General features: G+C 41.5%; 1 protein-coding gene across 10 annotated transcripts in view; it reads right to left on the reverse strand.

The window, feature by feature from the left end:
* The window catches only part of TRPM3 (transient receptor potential cation channel subfamily M member 3), a 797,862-nt gene that overhangs the window by 212,693 nt on the left and 566,692 nt on the right, over positions 1-18,477 (reverse strand). For all 10 annotated transcript variants that reach the window (XM_047699836.1, XM_047699834.1, XM_047699832.1 and 7 more), the window contains exon 6: positions 11,673-11,844. In XM_047699836.1, coding sequence (XP_047555792.1) covers positions 11,673-11,844 — 172 coding nt within the window. The remainder of the gene's footprint in view (positions 1-11,672; positions 11,845-18,477) is intronic.

The raw sequence follows: 18,477 nt of genomic DNA on the forward strand, positions 1-18,477 counted from the left end.
TGCTGAGCAGATAGCCTGATGTGGGGCTCAATCCCAGGACCCTGAGATCATGACCTGAGCCGAGGCTTTAACCCACTGAGCCACCCAGGCACCCCAAGAAGCTATGATTGATAATTATCCACCTGTGCCCTTTCAGATACATTATAAATATGCACATATATTTAAAAAAATTTTATAAACATACATGTAATCATAAACACACAGTTGTACTGTTTCACAACAGGTTTTTTAACTTAGGAAAAAAATACCCTTGGATATCTTTCCATACGAACCCAAACAGAGTTCGTGCATTATTCATAACTTCAAAGTATTTCGCTATATGTTTACATAAAATTTAATTAGTCACTTACTCATGAATCTTTGGGTCAAAAATACTATAAGAAATATGAATAGAATAAATTTGTAGAAGTAAAAATATATGGCTAAGGGGTATGCACTTTTAAAATTTAATAGAGGTAGCCAAATGATCTTCCAAATAAGATTCCCCACATTGGCACACACAAATAATGCCTATTTCTATATACACTTCTTGACAGTAGATAATTGTAAACTTTGTTTCCTGCCAACCAATAGGTTGAATACATTTCGCTGTCTTAATTCTCATTTCTTTAATTTCGAGTGAGGAAATCTGTACGTTCTTCCCTGTGATCCTCCTGTTGCTATATTTTGCCCATTTTTATAGAATTTTTCTTTTGGATTTGTGGGTGTCCTTTGTGTATTATGGAAATTAGCCCTGTGTCATGGTTGCAACTATTTGCTTTCCTTTGCCATTTTTTTTTTGAACTAGTATTTTCTAACAGCCCTTCTAAGCACTGAATTTGTTTTCTACAGCAGCTTAGCTCGTGTGAATGGATGAGTCACGACAGCTCTGAGTTTGGTAGTACTAAAAGAAGAAGTGTAAAGATACCAGGGTAGGCAGAAACCAAGGAAAGTTAACAGTTCCACATATGGAGTATCTGAAGAGGAAAGGTGAGGTTTGTTTTCAAAACACCTGCCTGCGGTTTCATCCAATCTGTAAGGCATTAGATCCTCCTACCTCTATTCAGTTAGGAAGCTAGAAGGGAAATTCCAACTGTCTACAGCTCTACCTCTAGGGTTTTATTGAATAACACAAGCTAAAATCAAAAGAAAAACTAACTATGGTTGGATGAACAAGGACATGCGTATCTTGGTCTCTAAAACAAGGTTACCCAATTCACTATTTATTATAAGAAGCTTCATGAATTAACCTTGTTGTAACTGTCAGTGTCACCAAATAGTTTCAATTCTGTATTTATTGACATTCAAAACATTTTAAGGGACCTTCAGATGTATCTTGCCATATTATTAGTTATCATTTAGGGGTTATTAAAACGTAGGAAGATCATATTGGATAATTCGCATAAGAAGGTTTTCAGTCCCTGCGAAACCCATCTGCTCATCAGGTCTCCTCAGATGTTTCTGCAACAGACTGGACGGTGCAGAGGGGGTATTCTTATTCCCTAAGATAGCTCCTTTGTCCTTTTCTCTCAACAGGGCTGAAGTCCTATTGGAACCTATGGCTTTGAGGCGCTGACCAATCTCCACTCTCCTCCCTACCACCAAGGTGACAGCCAAGTGTCAGTCACATGAGAATTATTTTCTGGGATTTATCTTTGAAACATTTGTATCAAGAGTACAGCGTCATGGAAACATGGAATCTTTCTGATTTATTTTCAATACTTTGGGATTTAAAATGTTACTAAATGATGTGTAACAAAATTTGTGCCTCCACTAAGGACCCATTATGGGTTATACATGCATTATGCATAGCACAGCGTCTGCAGTTACTCTGAGGCGTAGGGGCTCTACCTGAAATAGTTAACTTAAGAAGTTAATGAAACCAGAATGGTCCAAGATAAGCTATATAATTTTAGACAATCTTGTCTCCATCCAGCTGCAAGCAGAAATTGCAATTTCCAGATCCAGGGCAAGACTCTGCAACTACTGATCACGGAGAGACTCACAGGTAGAGAGAGAAAGGGCGGGGTAGGAAGCCTGTGCTACAGGAACTGTTTAAGGACAAGGCTCCCCAGTGAACATATTGGAACTGTAACAGGCATATCTCCTCTGTGAGTGGCAGATAACGTTTATCTTATGTGACAACTCCAGCCATTTCTTAACAACAATCTGGAATGCTAATCTGAAAAGAGATGGCAAAAATTACTGGCTATACCCCGGTATCTACTTTTCCCTTCCTTCAAAGTGATGGGATTTTAGCTCGAGATGTATTTGACTAGGAGAAAGGCTACATTTTCAGACCCCCTTTTAGCGAGGTGTGAACGTGGGACCAAATAGTGCCACATGGGATGGAAACCAAAATGGTTTGTATGACTTCCTCATGGTGATTTTAAAGGGAAAGGGTGTGATGTTCCCTTGCTCCTTTTTCCTGATTCTTTCTGGCTTGAAATAGAAGAGATGGGGAGCTCCCATGGACCATGAAGACAGACTGGAGGAGAAAAGAAAAGGAATCTGAGTTCTCAACTCCATGAGGCCACTACATTAAATCTGGACTCCTATTCAGAATAACATGAAAATAAGGGAAAAAAATCCCATCTCTTTTAGGCATCCAGTGTTTTGAGTCCTTATTACAGCAGCAGAACCTGTGTCTTAATGAATGCAAAATGGTTCTGAGCTGAATCAAGGCTCAGTGGGAAAAGTCATGCTAGGTTTGCAATGCCGGCTGTGGGCAAGGGACCCGATGGTCTACCAACTCTAAGCTCTTACTGTATTGATAGCTAACCTACTCCAAAATGGAAAACTCTCAAAAACAAAACAAAACAAAACAGAAACAACCCCTTTTATGTCACTCGTACATTACAGCTTTCCTTGTCTAAATACCCATCTCCCTCTCTGTGCTATTGTTAACCACTTCAGGCTTAACCTCTCTGTAATTGGTAGAAATACAAAGAAATGAGACTGACTTAACAATCATAATAAGAATAAAATAAGTAATATGTGTCATATTTAGGATATACTATTTATTTATATATAAATGTCTACAATCCTTTAAAAGAGCCTCCTGGAAAACTGTATGCTTACTTCAATGATGCTGCCATTACTAAAATATTTTTTGGAATTGTTTTGAAGTTGTATATCCACCCATTTCTTATAATAATAAGACTGAACCAAATCACTAGAATTTCTTTCATGCCCAACAGCAACTCTTTATTGAGCATTTGCTATGCCTAACATCGTTAGTTTGGGTGTCCAAGAGGTTGGTAATCAATTGAGGAAGTCAGTAGTACTCTTTTGACAATCTATGTTAAATCTCCTGGGTAATGTGGTTTCATAATTTAACAATAAAAAAAAATAATACATATAAGGAGTCTATAGTCCAGGGAAGTGAGAAATATACACAAGAAATGAAATGTGAATTTTTAAAAAGCTCTGCTTCATGGAGCTTTATACCATTGATTTATTCATTCCCTCAAGATTTATATTACTGCCCTGCCCCCTTACTTCCCCCCAAGATTCTCAGTAATTTATAGATTAAAAATTAGAGTTCTCTTTGTATTCAATTTTAAAACTCCTTATTCTACTAGAACCTTGATTAATTAATGCATTCCCCGTTGCAATGCATTCTACTGAGTAGGCTTTTCCAGGAGCCTCTGGGTAAAGCAGCCCCATCTCTGTGTCTGCCCCTACACCAGCTAATAACCGTGGGCTGTGGGCTTTCTCTGAGTCTCAGGGACTCTGACAGGAGAGCTCCTGGCAAGAAGCACATTTCTGGAGTCACATTTTCTGAAACGTAAAGCCGTGGTACTCAGAGTGGGTGCCGCTGAGTTGGAAACACTGATCTACTTCGTGAGTCTTGGTTCTGCCGGTTAAGCAAGTCAGTGTGTCTCTTCAAATGAGTAACAGGTTCCTAATAGCCATTAGGGCAGAAAGGTCAACTCAAGTCCATTTATAGTTTTCGAGTATGCCTGGAGTTTGGGATTAGACAATGACTTTGGTCCTCACCCCGGAGAGAAGGGGTTCAGAGCCAACGAAGTCAGACAGAAGGAAGAACTTCCCAATGGCAAGGACGTTAGGATCGGAAGGGCATGTCAGGGCGGACATCCAGTGGATGCTGTTGGTTTCGGAAACCACTATCCTCACCGGTGGTTAAAGATTATAAACCTCATTGCTAGCTCACGATTGCTGCCTTGTCTGTGTGTCTTTAGACTAGAATAGAGCATCATGGTGTGGCCTTGACACGTCAGGTGTGGGCTATTGGAAAGATTTGGGAAACAGCAAAAATAACAAAAACAACCAAACAAACAAAAAGAAAACTCATGGAAACACATTTGCAGTAGTGTTTCCTGAGGGACGTGATTGGCCTTTGGGGCACACAGGTCTTCACGTGAAACTGTTCTGCCCAAGGCAGAATATTAACATCCCTGCCTCTTCTCTCATGTCATTCGGGAGCACCAGAAATCGTGTCAACCTGGAGGCCCCCTGATATTTTTAAATGCCTCCTAGGGGAGGCCGGGTCACCCCAGTTGTAAGCCATGACAGCCGTGTTTAAGAATTATCACCCAAATGGTGGTAAAGGAAGGAAGATATCAATGATGCAGTCATGATTACTTATTTCTGATTATGGAAATTTCATGGGAACAAACTGCTTTAAATTGATGTGTGCCATGTCATAGAGATGAGCTTTTTAAAATAAAATCCTCTGGAGCCAATAGGACTTTACCAGTATTGACTCACTCTGGGCATTAGAAGTTTCTGTGGCTCATGGAGTCTATAACTCGGCGGAAAGGGGATATATTTGTTTCCTCAATAAGGCATAATTTATTAGGGATGATGTCCTGTACTGTTGGAAGACATTATTCTTCTTATTATTTTTGTTAGTTTGGGTGAGTAAGCATACAGTCATACATAAATAGGTATGTTGGCTTAGGGACTGCATAAGAAAACGTATTTTTCCTACAGAATTCTAAATAGCAATATCTTCTAATACCAAATGTGATTATGCTTTATGAATTCTGCCATCGTTTCTGCCACTTGTTTACTCAGAAATACCAAGCCCATTTTAAGCTGCTGCTTTAGAGAAAGTACTCCTGGTGTCCTCATCAGACGAGGCTATGCTCAAATGTCAGTCAGTACTCTGGGGCAGAGAAAATGCAGAGAAACAAATTCTCTCTCAACCAAACCCGACAGTAGCAAAAGTATTGGTTATGGAAACTTAAACCCACCCAGACACCCCCATTAATTAATATCACAAAGTAAACGTATCTATGATGACTGTCACAGGGACATAATCCCTTAGACTGGATTTAGTCTGACATAGATTTCACTTTAGAGCATGGACATGACAAAGTTAGAAATTTCTAGCCTCATAATGAAATTTCCTATAGCTTAAGTTGATGTTCACAATATAATTAGATATGCAATCTGAATAAAATTTTGCATTTGGGCAAACCTAAAACAAAATACAAATAACAAGAGTAACATTTTAATCAAATAGAGCCCAAAGATAACTAGATTTCTCTTGTCTTCCTTCAATCCCCTTTTTGAATAAAATGATAACTTACGAGAAGAAAATTTAAAGTGTAAGATATATTCTGGGCTGATTCACGTTTAGCCTGAAATCTGACACTGCTACCAAATATGTAGTCAACAGCCCTGACAGTCATCATGACTGCTCTAAGACACTGGATGGCTTGAATCTCTAAAGAAAGGTTATATTTTCTCCATCATGCTCTGTTTATTTGGGCAGAAGGAACAACTACAGTGTAGAATACACTTTCTACAATATAGAAAAAGACAAAAGGGTTTTCTGGTTATTGCTGTAATGGTTAAGATTTTAAATCAATTACTCTTCAACAAATCATGTTAACAGAGACTTGATGATATGGTCCAGAACATAATTTTGAGCCCTCATTTTTTTCTCTTTGGATCTTTCCATTAACTATAGACATATATGGTTCCTCCTTAACAAGGAGAGCCAGGTCTGATTTGTGGTTAAAAAAACAAAACAAAACAAAAGAAGAGAAGAGAAGAGAAGAGAAAAAATATATACACACACATACATACACACATTGTGATGAATTCTCTTGACTCTTGTAGGTTTCAAATGAGAGGGTCTGGTCTCAGGTTGGAACCCATGGCATCCAGGCTATATCAACACAGGACATGGTTCCCTGGCGGTGGGGGACCACTGTACCACCAAGAAGGCAGGAAGGGAAGCTGTGTTTCTGGACAGCCACATGCTAGAATCCTTTCATATGCTGACTCCTATGTCAACTCCTTTAACCAGGGTTCACAGATCCAGAAACAGAGTCTAAGAGAAATGCTTAGATACTAGAATGTTTATGGATAAAATGATATGCTGTCTGGATTTCCTTCAAAATTATCCAGAGGAGGATGTAGGTAGGTATGTATAGGGAGATTCGAAGCTTGGCCATGGGCTGGTAAATGTGGAGGTTGGGTGACAGTCATGGTGGGTTATTATAATCTCCAACTTTTTTGTATGTGAAATGTTTTAACAATAAAAATAGATGCACAAGATATGCTTAGGGTTTTAAAGTCCCATGAGGCTACTTTTGTGCTACTTTCTAGAGCAGCCCCTTGGTAGCCTTTCAGCTAATACATATTTCCTGAGCAGCTACTGTGTTCCCAGCAATGGGTTAAGTTGCCTCAATTTACATGAATATATGAATAGCAATAAAATATTTTAATATGAGGAATTTTTTATTATCTACCTTTTTAAAATTTAAATAGTTCAAACTTCGCATATGGTGCTTGGCAATATTAATGAAAGGTGTGGGTCACCCTTGATAATGCCCTTAATCACTTCCCAGCACTGCAGTCTGATCTTTGAGATGAATGACTTTATGTTCTTATGAATGTCAACTACACTGTTGCTTTCGTCCACAGACATAGATGACACTTCTGGGATATAGGTATATAGGATTGCAGAGTCAAACAGCCTCACTCCCTTGCCTCTCTCTCCCTCCTACTTGCCAGACACAATCCCAGCAGGTGCTCAACCCAATTCTATGTCTGTTCTATTGCTCGAGCTGAACACGGCTGCAAAGAAAACACACAACCCGAGAGATCCATGGCTCTCAAAATTCACAACCAAAATACCCGATGGGGCCAGGATGCTGTGGGGTCAAGCTACATTTCCCTGGTCCCGACATTCTCCCTGTCTCTACATTAACTGTAGTACCTTGCGCTCCCTATTCTCCTCTCCTTCCACAATGATGTTTGCTGATGACCTCCTCCATTCTTTTCTTTGTAAAGAAACTATCTACAGAAAAGCACCTGATCAGCCCAGCAGAAAATGCTCCGTCCTACCCATGTCTGTGCCCATATGCTCTGTCTTCCCTCCTGCTATGCAGGGAGAAGGTGGCCACGTCCGAAAGCCGAGCTCTTTATTTGTGCACTGAATCTCATCACCTTTGTCCTGAATTCCCCCAGAGATTCCCCCTGCCTTTTTTTCCCTGCAAAAGCTTACTTGTTTGGAGCTCTCCCTAGCTCCCCCTGCCCCTTTTTAAGAATCTACCAGTGTTGTTAAGAATGGCCTCTCAGCTTTTACTTGGTGTGTCTACTCCTTACCATGGATGCCCAATTCATTAGCAAGTCCTCCTGAGTTCTACCTGCATGATATATCTTAGGATGTATGCTTCATATGAGGCATCTAGAAGAGGCGGATTCACAAAGATACAAAGTAGAGTAGTGGTTACCAGAGGCTGAAGGGAGGGAGGAAAGGGGAGTTAGTGTTAATGGGCACAGAATTTAAGTGTGGAATGATGAAAATGTTCTGGGGATGGGCGGTGGTGACGGTCACACAACAATGCATATGTACTTAATGTCACTGAACTGTATACTTAAAAATGGTGCAAATGGTAAATTTTATCTTATATATATTTTACATTTTTTAAAAAGCCCAGTTAAGAAGATATCTATGCATATATTTGAATCCGACCACATTTTACTTCCCCTCTTGCTGCCATTCTATTTCAAAGCGCGCTCATTCCCACCTGCATTATTCCTCCCAAAACATCTCCCTGCTGGACAGCTTGCTCCCACCTCAGTCTGGTCTCTGCACACAGCAGCAGAGTGAGGTTCTAAACCGGAAAGGAGATCCTGTAATGTGCCAGATCACAATTCTGTTAGAATAAAACCCAGCTCTCTACAAATGCCTTGCTCTTTCTCGAACACCCAGGGCTTTCGTCCCTACTTTCGCTCCCTTCCAGAATCTTCTCCCCGCAGTGGGCTCCCTGACTTCATTCAGGTCTCTGCTTCCATGTCACCTCCTCACAGAGGCCCTTCCTGACTACCTTACAGCAGCCTCTCAATGCACAGGCGCGTGTGCGTACAAACCCACCCACGCAGGTCTGGTCCTATACCTTCCTCTGCTCTCTTTTTCTTAACAGTTCTTTTTATTACCAGACATCACGTATTTATTTGTTTCCTTATTTAACCTATTACTCAACCCCTCTGCAGTTAAAGTCAATGAACTGTCGACAGCTGCTTTCCCAGACCTCAGCCATGACCGGTCTGTACTGGGAGTTCAAGAACTATCTATATCCTAAAAGGCTTTGCACATGAAATTTGAAGTTTAGCAAGTGGCCAGTGGAAAAGTGTTCCAAAGCAGGTCACTGCTCATGTCCAAAAGGGTTCTCCTTTAAAAACAAAGACCTTCAGGAACCAGTGACAATACTTGAGAAGGGACAGCTGACACCAGGAATGAGTGGGGGGCAGGGAAGAGAAGAGATAATGGAGGCCAGGGTGCAGAGACAAATGGAAGAGACTGGTATTTGTGACACATTATCATGAATGATTGTCATTTAGATGAGAAAGGGTTGAAAGTTCTCCCGAGCAAGACTCACTTAATATTTAAGGAAAATATCCTTCAGAAGATTATGTCACTTAAGTCAGAAACAGACTTGTTGAAAGGCTACTGTGGTAGGCAGGTCACCCCCAAGTGATGAGGAGGAAAGGCACTTTAATGAGAAACACGCGGAGGGCATTCAGCATGGGACTTTTAGTGACAAATCAGAGACAGCCCCAGGCACCTGGGACAAGGTGATGACCCTCTCAGATTCAGCTCAGGGACAGAACTGGTGTGAAAGCTAACTCCCGGTGTTTCTCACTGTGGGCAAACTGCGACCCTGAGCCTTTCTACCTCCTGTGACCTCAGAGACCTCCTCTGGGTGTCTTTAACCTCCGCCTCCCATGTAATTATTTTTATTCAATGGGAACCTATGGGTTTCTGCAAATCCTCAAGTTAAGTATCTCAAAGCAGGGAGGAAAGTTATGTTTATAAATTACGATACATCCAATGACCATGTGGCTCCCCTGCCCCCAACCCTCATTCCAGCTCCCTTCACCCAACCCACTTGGGGGGTTCACCCCTTACCTTAGACCTAATCCTACTTGTGGACTTGGAGCAGTTTGAGAGTCTCTGGCCTGCTTCTCTGACCTTGTGCCTCAGCTTTGCACCTGGTGCATGCTTCTCCCCTACTTTTTGCCCCAGACCCTTGACTGGGTCCCCACTTGTCAATGTTTCTGCGTGCTGCTACCTGCCTTGGTAAGCTAGCGAGGGTCCACAGTCTCTCTGAATGGCGTGAGACGTGTGCAGGGGGTCCTGGCTCTTCCAGCATCCCTGACATCCTGACCCACCTTGGCCTGCTCTTTGACGCCATGTTTCTGGGCTTTGCGCCTCATTGTGGCCAGGTCACCGTAAGGGAGCCTCTCTGGGTCCCCCCATAGGCCATTCACACGGAGAGCACTTCTGGGAGCTTTACGAGAAAGGTAACCCCACCCCCCTACCAGGAAGATCAATTACAAAAAGATGTTCCCTCTAAGATGACCAGTTAGGAAAACAGCACCCTATCCTCAGGCAGCCTGTAAGGCATGGAGCTTGGCAGACAGAACTTGGCAGGTTTGCCCCCGCCCCCCAGCACCCCCGAGCTGGGTGTATAACTTACACCACCATGTACCTAGTTCTCCTCCTCATCACTGACTAACCGGCCCAGCTGCCACCGGTGCCCGACCCCATGACAGGTTTCCTGGTCTGGACAGGTTTTGCCTCATCAGATCCCTGAATCTGACTCTGAATTTGCTCTTTATCTATCCTGCTCCCATCCTGTGTCTTTCAGGTCATTCCCACTGAGGTTCTCATTCTTAATCTGATGGTGTATAAGAAGTCAAAATCTAAGGAGATATCACTCATAACATTTGGCCTTTCTATCCACTACTGTAAATTCAATTTTAGTATTACAAAACCTACTACCCATTGGTTAGAGTGCTTTGTTACACTTGATCTCTGCCGATTTCTGGATCCATTTTCTAGTCCTTTCTATTCCCCCCCAAAAAAAAGACGTCTAGCTTGGGATAATCCTGTTTTCTCTTTCCAAAGACAGCTGGGGATTCTAGGATAGAAGACAGTTTCCTAATACAAGTTGGACTTCAGGCCTAGGCCAAAAGGTACTATTCTAGACACCCCTGTGGAAAAGACAAAACAGGAGTAGCTCCTAAGCGTTGGGACAGCAACAAGTGTAAGAGAGAGAAGGTGTGATCTGACAGGGCGAACATTCCAGTTCTGGAAGGAACGTGGTTCTGGCAAGGAAACCCCTCCCCCCCAGACAAATACAGAGAAAAGACCAGACAGGCTGAATCACAGCACACTGAGCGTCTGGAAACTTATCCAGCCAAAGAGAATCGTTTGTTATTTAGAACTGCAAGCTGTGAAAGTTGATCAATTAAATCCAAGTTGCCCTGATGAGACAAACAATTACCCCTAAAGTCTGAGCTTGCCATGAATCCTCCTTAACGTTTGCTTTGTGGAAACAAACTAAAATATTGTGAGGAGACATGGTAGATGACTTTCCTACCTCTGCTACATTTACACGCAAGCTACTTAGTGATTTGGGGAGCATTGCTGTTTTCACAGTGTTACCTTTTCACAGTTAATTGTGGGCACACTAAATACAGCATAGAACGCACAAGTACTTAAGAGGTAATTTCAGTAAACCCACCATAGATATGGATTATGTAGTATGCATAAACATGCACATAAATCTAAACATATATATTTAAAGACAATGAATAAATACGCAGAATTAAGACACAGAACTAAAGTTTATGAAAATAGGTACACAGAGTACTTTTGTTTGGAGAATGCCAGTTGTCTTGAAATTCCTAAGCATAGGCAGATCTATACTACGATATATATAGTGTGTATATAGATATACATATCTATATACACACTATATAGATATACATATCTATATACACACTAAGATATATATGATATATATATGATATATATATGTAATTTCTGGCCAACAACAACAAAAAAACAAATAGAAGCAATTTCTCCAGGGTGCCTTTCCTCCTAGAGTACTGTGTAAAGGATGTAGGAAAAGTCTGGAAAGAAAAATGTGTCTGCATGCATACACCCTAGATGGGATTGAGTTTCTCATGTCTGACAAATGAGCGCTAATCCACTAATCGTGTAATCCCTCGTCTTTCACGTCCAGTCCTCTGCCCCCGGATGACTACCTCGGGTTCTAACCATTAGCCCTGCAGACACATAATGGTCCCTGTTTGACACTTGCTCGAGTTCTTATAATATTGCCACATGGTACACTTGTAGTTACTTTCCACAGGCTTCCCATGAGGCCCAGCAGTGAGTAGAGCAGCCTACTTACTTGTGTTTATCTTCTGGAGAGAAATGTGCTTTTCCAGTTGTCTCCGCAGCTTGACCTCAGCTCCGTATTTCCCGGTGGTCCCGTTGTCAGCCAGGATGAAGTGAGAATGCATGCTGTTGAGAACAGTGAGCTTGCTCATGGGGTTGGACATGGTCTGATATGGCCGGACAACCTGCAGGATTTCAAAAGGAAGAGGTGGAAGTCAGAGAAAGAGCGAGCAAAATATGAAAAGGAGAACCAGCCAGAGAGGAAACAGAGAGAGAATAAATCAGTTCTTTGGTACAGTGAAAACAGTTTATATCCTCTTCCTAACACCACTGTGGGTAGCAAATTTTATGGTCAAAGTTCCCCAGTCCCAACAAGGTTATACTTAAGGAATAACATGTTTATATGCTGAGTTTGATACAGAAGCCAGAGTTTGTGCTCTCACCATACTCAAAAACTGGCATGTGAAGGATTGTGTCATTGTGAGGTCGATCTTTCATCTGCTGACAAACCACAGTAATTTTAACGTTTACTCATTTTGTTTTTTCTTTCTCTTCTCCATGATGTCCTTACTCCAATTGGCACAGCAGAGCCATCATGGTTCTGGAGTAGGGTTGGGTTGGGAGTGGGGGCCAGGCAGATCTTTTCAGTCAAGCCCATTCAGTCATCTGAAGGTCTGTTAATTCGAAAAATCAACCTTGTTCTTATTAGACACCTTATTTAAGTGGAAATACTGAATGTCAAATACGTGTCTCATGAAATGAGCGTGAATCAAAATATTCATCTGTCTTTGTTTGTTATTGTGTTATTTTCATTTTGTGGTGAATTATACTATCCCAAACAGAGTAAGTCTTTCAGTTTTTTATATCAAAAGAAAAGCAAAATCTATTGTGAGTTTGGGTTGCTAGTTCTAGTTGCTTTATAGACATTACCTATATTCTTTGCAACAATCCTGCAAAGAGGGTGCTCTCATGTTTATCTCATAGATGGAGAAATGGCACTGGAGGTAAAATGGGTTTTTCAAGAGTTTCTTATGCACAAACCAGAACTGACATCTGGGTCTCATTCCAAAATCTGTGCTTGTTCCCCTGCCCACACTGCTTAGACATGATGGAAACAAGATGATGCTTTGGAAATCTACTCCTAAAATATTTAGGTAGAGACTCCACTCAAGACCATGAAAAGGAAAGCTCAACAAGCTCATTGTTACAAGGCCTGGTGTGGTTATCCTTATACTGAATCATCAGAATTGACAGGACAGAAATACATGCTACTGGGTTTTTATTTCCGTGCCTTTGTGCGATGTGTACATTCATTATGGAATTGAGACGCTCTCATTCATTTTCAGTATGTAATAACTCACTCATGGAAAGCTGTAGTAAGATTGAATAGTTTGCTAAAGAAATTACAAAGTGATTTAGTAAGGGCAGCCTTTAATAGTAGAGATCTCATAAAAGTCTTTTTTTTTTTTTTAGATCTTGATTCTGATTTCAAAATCCATTTCTATGTGACTGGCACACAGAATCTACTCAATACATAGTGAATGAATGAACAGGAAAACTTGAGACAGGCATGTTTTTGTTTAAAATTAAAAAAAAAAAAAAGGACCCTCTCTGAATTGCTTGGGAGTTGATCTAATCTAAATTTAAAATGTGTAATTTTGAGCCTATGAAATAGCCTTCATTCCTTTTTCATGTATGTCTTATTTGTTAATGTAGCATTAATACAACATTAATTCATAGCCTCATTTAGTTGACTCTTAGTGATAAAGGAAGCTCGTAACTTTCCGATTATTGTTTCCAGTAATGGATTGGATATTTTCCAGTAATGGAGCGGTATTCAATTACTGCTTTGTCTAGATGAGTACACGAGAGTCCTCCAAAATACAGAGACAGCGGTTTGCTAACTCCATCCTGAGTTCTTTATCACTGAAGAGTGGGTCGCCTGTGGCTGAAATTCCCATTTTGTTGTTACCCATTTTTGATTATAAAACATTCATTCTATAGCAAAGTGCAAGTTAATAAATATTAATGCCTTGCTGAAAGAAAAGAGGCTTAGCAGAAGGACTTTCTCCTATCCTTTAAGAGCCTCTGCATTGTGCTTTTGGACAAAAGAAAATGCTTTAGTTACTCTTCACTATTTTCTGAGCAGGTCCCCAAGTCTCCAAGCCAAGGAGGAGGAAGACCCAAATTATTTCTTTGAGAGGCAGGGGACAGTGGATTTTCTAGAGGTTAAACAGTGTGTGATAGTGAATCCCAGACACTTGTTCTAGCTGAGACATGAAAACACACTTTTTAATTCCTGGGAACAGAGTTAAAGACCATCAGTGAACACAAAATTTTCAAATGAAGAAGGTTGTGAAAATAATTCTGGGCCAACTGACATACTTACCACAATCTGAGAATAACAGAACTGTATTAAATCATCTAACTAAATTCTCTATGTTTCCTCACCACAGGATTCTAAGGACAGTGGGGCATCAGTCTTCTGAGTTTGGACCTTCTTTTCTTGTGAAACATGGTGTACCAGCTCTTTGGAAATACTGTTCCTTTGAATCAGTCATGGCAAGTCAAGTTTACAGTAGCACATGAATTTTAATTTCTTCATCTTACTGCTACCCGTTTTGTTTGATCTCATATGAAGGTAAGTTAAAAGTGGTCATATTTTGGCAGAAATTTTGTCTGCTGTGTAATAGGGGATATACAACTGGAAAGTAAGTAAAATGCCCTAATTTATTTTGCTATCATCATTGGAGGAAGATTTCTGCCATATCCTTGAGAATCCTGGTCATACAAGCCATGGAAATCTGTCCGAATCCCATGAGTTCTGCCAGCTGCTGTATAAATCTGAGGCTCACATTTTTCATCTGTAAAAGGGAAGTGAGAACACCACTTAACTTCGCGGGTTAGATGAGATTACAGGTGCAAAGTACCGGGCACTTTGCCTGGTTCCTAGCAGGCAATCTATAAATGGGAATTCCTTCTCGGGCTTGGCTTTATTCTACCAACTACAAACTGATTTTCCCACTGCAAGCTAGTGACCAAAATGATATGATGACAGACAAATCACAGACTTTTGTTTTCCACAAGAGACCTGAATCAATCTTTTTAAGTAAAGAAGAAAAAAATAGCAATCAGTTGGCAAAACACACCACGTGGCGTGTTTTTACTCCGTCACCTTCTCTCAGGCCATTTAAGAAGGCGAGGCTCTGGAATTATTGGTGGATTAGCTACAAAGTTGGAAAGAGCTCCCCAAGTGCTTCAAGAGGAATGCGTGTTGGTCTACTTGCCTACAAAATCCTCTTAATATTCTTCATAACAAACATACCAGCAGTCTATTCTTGTTTGAGTTACAATTTGCATATCTACAAAAGACTTGCTGATCTTCCTGTTGCTTCTCAAATCGGGGAAAAAAAAGTCATGCCTTTGTGTCACATGAATACAAATAAATTCTTCCCTCTGACAAATTTTGGAGGTAATGCATCTACTTGCATTGTTAAGAGCTCATAAAAAAGCGCTTTTTTGGAAGTGTGTGTGTGTGTGTGTGTGCACGTGAGCCCACAGCAAGAACAAGTGTGACACGTTCTGGACTTGTAGACATGTTAGATGGCTCTAACACATCTCTCAGTCACTGTTTTCTGAGAGCATCAAATCCTAATGCCTATACATAATGGATGACTCCCCTAAGAATAAAAGATGGTCCAGCTTATGTACTATCTTTGAGGGAATTAAGAAGAGAATCACTCAAATCATTTTCCGTGTTCATATTTCAGATGTGGAATCTGGGTTGATGAAGGCTGAATGGCATCTGAAAGGCCTTCATTATTGGTACATACAGAATTATATATACCTAGATGGGAAATCTGCTTAGAAGTGGATTTTAGGGCGCCTGGGTGGCTCAGTGGGTTGAGCCGCTGCCTTCGGCTCAGGTCATGATCTCAGGGTCCTGGGATCGAGTCCCGCATCGGGCTCTCTGCTCAGCAGGGAGCCTGCTTCCCTCTCTCTCTCTCTGCCTGCCTCTCTGTCTACTTGTGATCTCTCTCTGTCAAATAAATAAATAAAATCTTTAAAAAAAAAAAAGTGGATTTTAGATACTTTGTACTCTTTGGGTATCATGGGCCAGTATACCTCTAAGTAATAACATTTTTGCCCCTTTCTTGTCCCTCAAGGCGAGATGGAAGAATTCTGCACTCTTTAATATATCTACACCACTTTGTACTGGCTGACTGGTAAAATCCTGGTTCCAAGGCCTCTGTATATCTTGACTCTGAAACAAAGAGGTAATGAAGTTGAAATTAATGTTTAAGAAACTAATGAAGGTAGGGGCACCTGGATGGATCTGTCAGGTAAGCAGCTGACTCTTGGTTTTGGCTCAGGTCATGATCTCAGGGGTTGGGGGATCAAGCCCCAAGTTGGGCTCTGCAATCAGTAGGGAGTCTGCTTCTCTCCCTCTCCCTCTGCCCCCCACCCACTCTCTCTCTAAAATAAATAAATAAAAATCTTTTAAAAAAAGAGAGAAATTAATGAAGGTGAAAGCTCTTGATGTATTTTTAGGGTCATTATTGTTGCCGGGAGGGGACGATCCAGAGACACCATGGAAAATCTGAACATTTTTTATGAGCTGGTGTCAGTTTGCTACATTTCTTACCCACGGGGGTACTTCAGTGGATCATTTGGGAGCTGATCTAAGATACCTGCTTGAGTTTTTTTAGCTACTTTCACACATGTTCTGGTCTCATTCAGGAGTACTTAGTGGACAGTCAGGAGATGGGGGGCGGCATTCTAGTTCCTCCAGCTACTCATTTGTGACTTTGGGCAAGTCTTTCAACTCATTCTTTTCTTCCTCTATTCATACGTTAAGAATGCCTTGAGGAAGTGTTCTTGGTAAGTACTATGCTGGCTTGAGGAGACATACAACTTTGCACCTAGGTAATGTCTTTCACTGAATGTTCAAATTACATTGAAACTACTTGTCTGTAGTTTCTAAGGGCTTTCTACCTCTAAGATTGAGTCTGAACAGCCTGTGTTGAAAAGTACATCTGCTTCTTCCAAGGTAGCACAGAAAAAGGACATAGAGGTGGGTCACTCCTGTCCTGGGGTCTCCTTCCCCTTTCTAGTGCTTTCTACCATGCAGGGGCAGTTGGCTCATCTGAAACTCCTTTCCTGAGCAGAATTGAATTGAGCTCAACTGGGTTCTTGTGTTACCCATCGCAGCCTTTGGCAATCCCTGAACTTATGACCCAGTGAGGTACGTATCAACATGCTCATGGTAAGTAACAGGCAGGCAGGATACCGAAGCATTTGTTCCCTCATAACAGCACTATGATTTTAATTTAGGCAGGAAGAAAGTGAGGAATTACTGATCACTTATTCTATCAGGCACTATGATAAAACTTTCCCATGGATTAATCCATTCTGTGCTTACCATATAGGCAAAACTATAGATGCTCAGAGAAGTGAAGTCTTTTGGACAAACGTGTCCCACAAACACTCTTTCCTCTAAATCTACACAGACATAGATCTTAAATTCCTGTACAGACCAGGAGCCATTTAGAGGGAAGATGGAGGAGCCAGCCTGATGTTAAATTTATAAAGGATATTATGGTTGGTGTTGCTGCTGGACATCTTTGCCAGTGGCTCAGCTGAGCACTGAAATCCTTGTGACGGCCGATCAGATTATTTCCAGATGAGTCATCTAGAACTGTAGAGTATGCAGAAGTCAGGAGAGGCGGCAGTGGGCGGCAAGATGGGGTTTGTGCTTTGCAGAAAGAGACACAAAAGGGACGGGCAAGGCTCTTGTAGGATCAGGCCTGCGTTTCTGGGAGAGTGAGGGGATATTGCCGAGACGTGGGCAGCACTCTCTGTCTGAGAACGAGGAACATAGGGACTGAGAGGAGGAGATGAAAACCAAATAGAGAAAGACACTGTGTGTCCTCATAAGCTTAGCGAGGTCTGTGTTAGCAGGGATACTGGGCTGGTTAGTACCCATTCAGCCAGCTTGGCTGCAAGTCTAGGTATAAAGTAGGGTCATATGAAACCCAGATGCTGCCTTTCTGCCCAGCAATCCAAGCAAGAAACCAGTAAAACCCAGACATCTGTCCCAGAGAGTGTCCAGGTGCCTAAAATCCACTGCTAAAATCCACAGGTGGAACAATTATGTCTTTCTGCAGCATTCTGAAAATGTGTCCCTCAAATCATAGGCTTGCAGGGGGTTACATCGTCCTCATTTCTGGCCCACCTCCCTTCGCCCTGTCCTGAGGGAAGCCACGGACCGTCCAGGTTAAGGGCCTATCTAGAGTGGAAAAAGGCCCTTAAGTTCTAAAACGGGTTACTTGCTTAAGAAATCACCATGTGTCAGTGGGGTGGTTTTTTAAAATATGTTAAAAAATTCTTTGAAAATCTTCCCATCCAGTCTGCAGTTGTCAGTGACTCACTTCGAAGAAATAGAATAAAACAGAAGTGATGGTGTGTCGACTTGCAAAAAACTAGGTCATGAAAGGGTTCCTTTTAGCTCTCTTGGATCACTTACTCTGGGGGAAGCCAGCTGCCATAATAAAGCAGCCTTCTGGAGACGTCCACATGGGGAGGGACTCCTACCCACAGCCATGTGAGTGAGTCATCTTAGAAGAAGGTACCGTATCCCCATTCGATCCTTTAGATGATGCAGCCCCAACTGATATCTTGACAGTGACCTTAAGAGAGATCCAAGCCAGAACCACACAGATGAGCTACTAATAAATTTCTGACCCACAGGAACCGTGACACAATCATTGTTGTGTCAAGCCATTAAATTTTGGGGTAATTTGTTACACAGCAGTAGG

The sequence above is a fragment of the Lutra lutra genome, chromosome 13 (assembly GCF_902655055.1).
Source record: "Lutra lutra chromosome 13, mLutLut1.2, whole genome shotgun sequence".
Taxonomy (NCBI): Eukaryota; Metazoa; Chordata; class Mammalia; order Carnivora; family Mustelidae; genus Lutra; species Lutra lutra.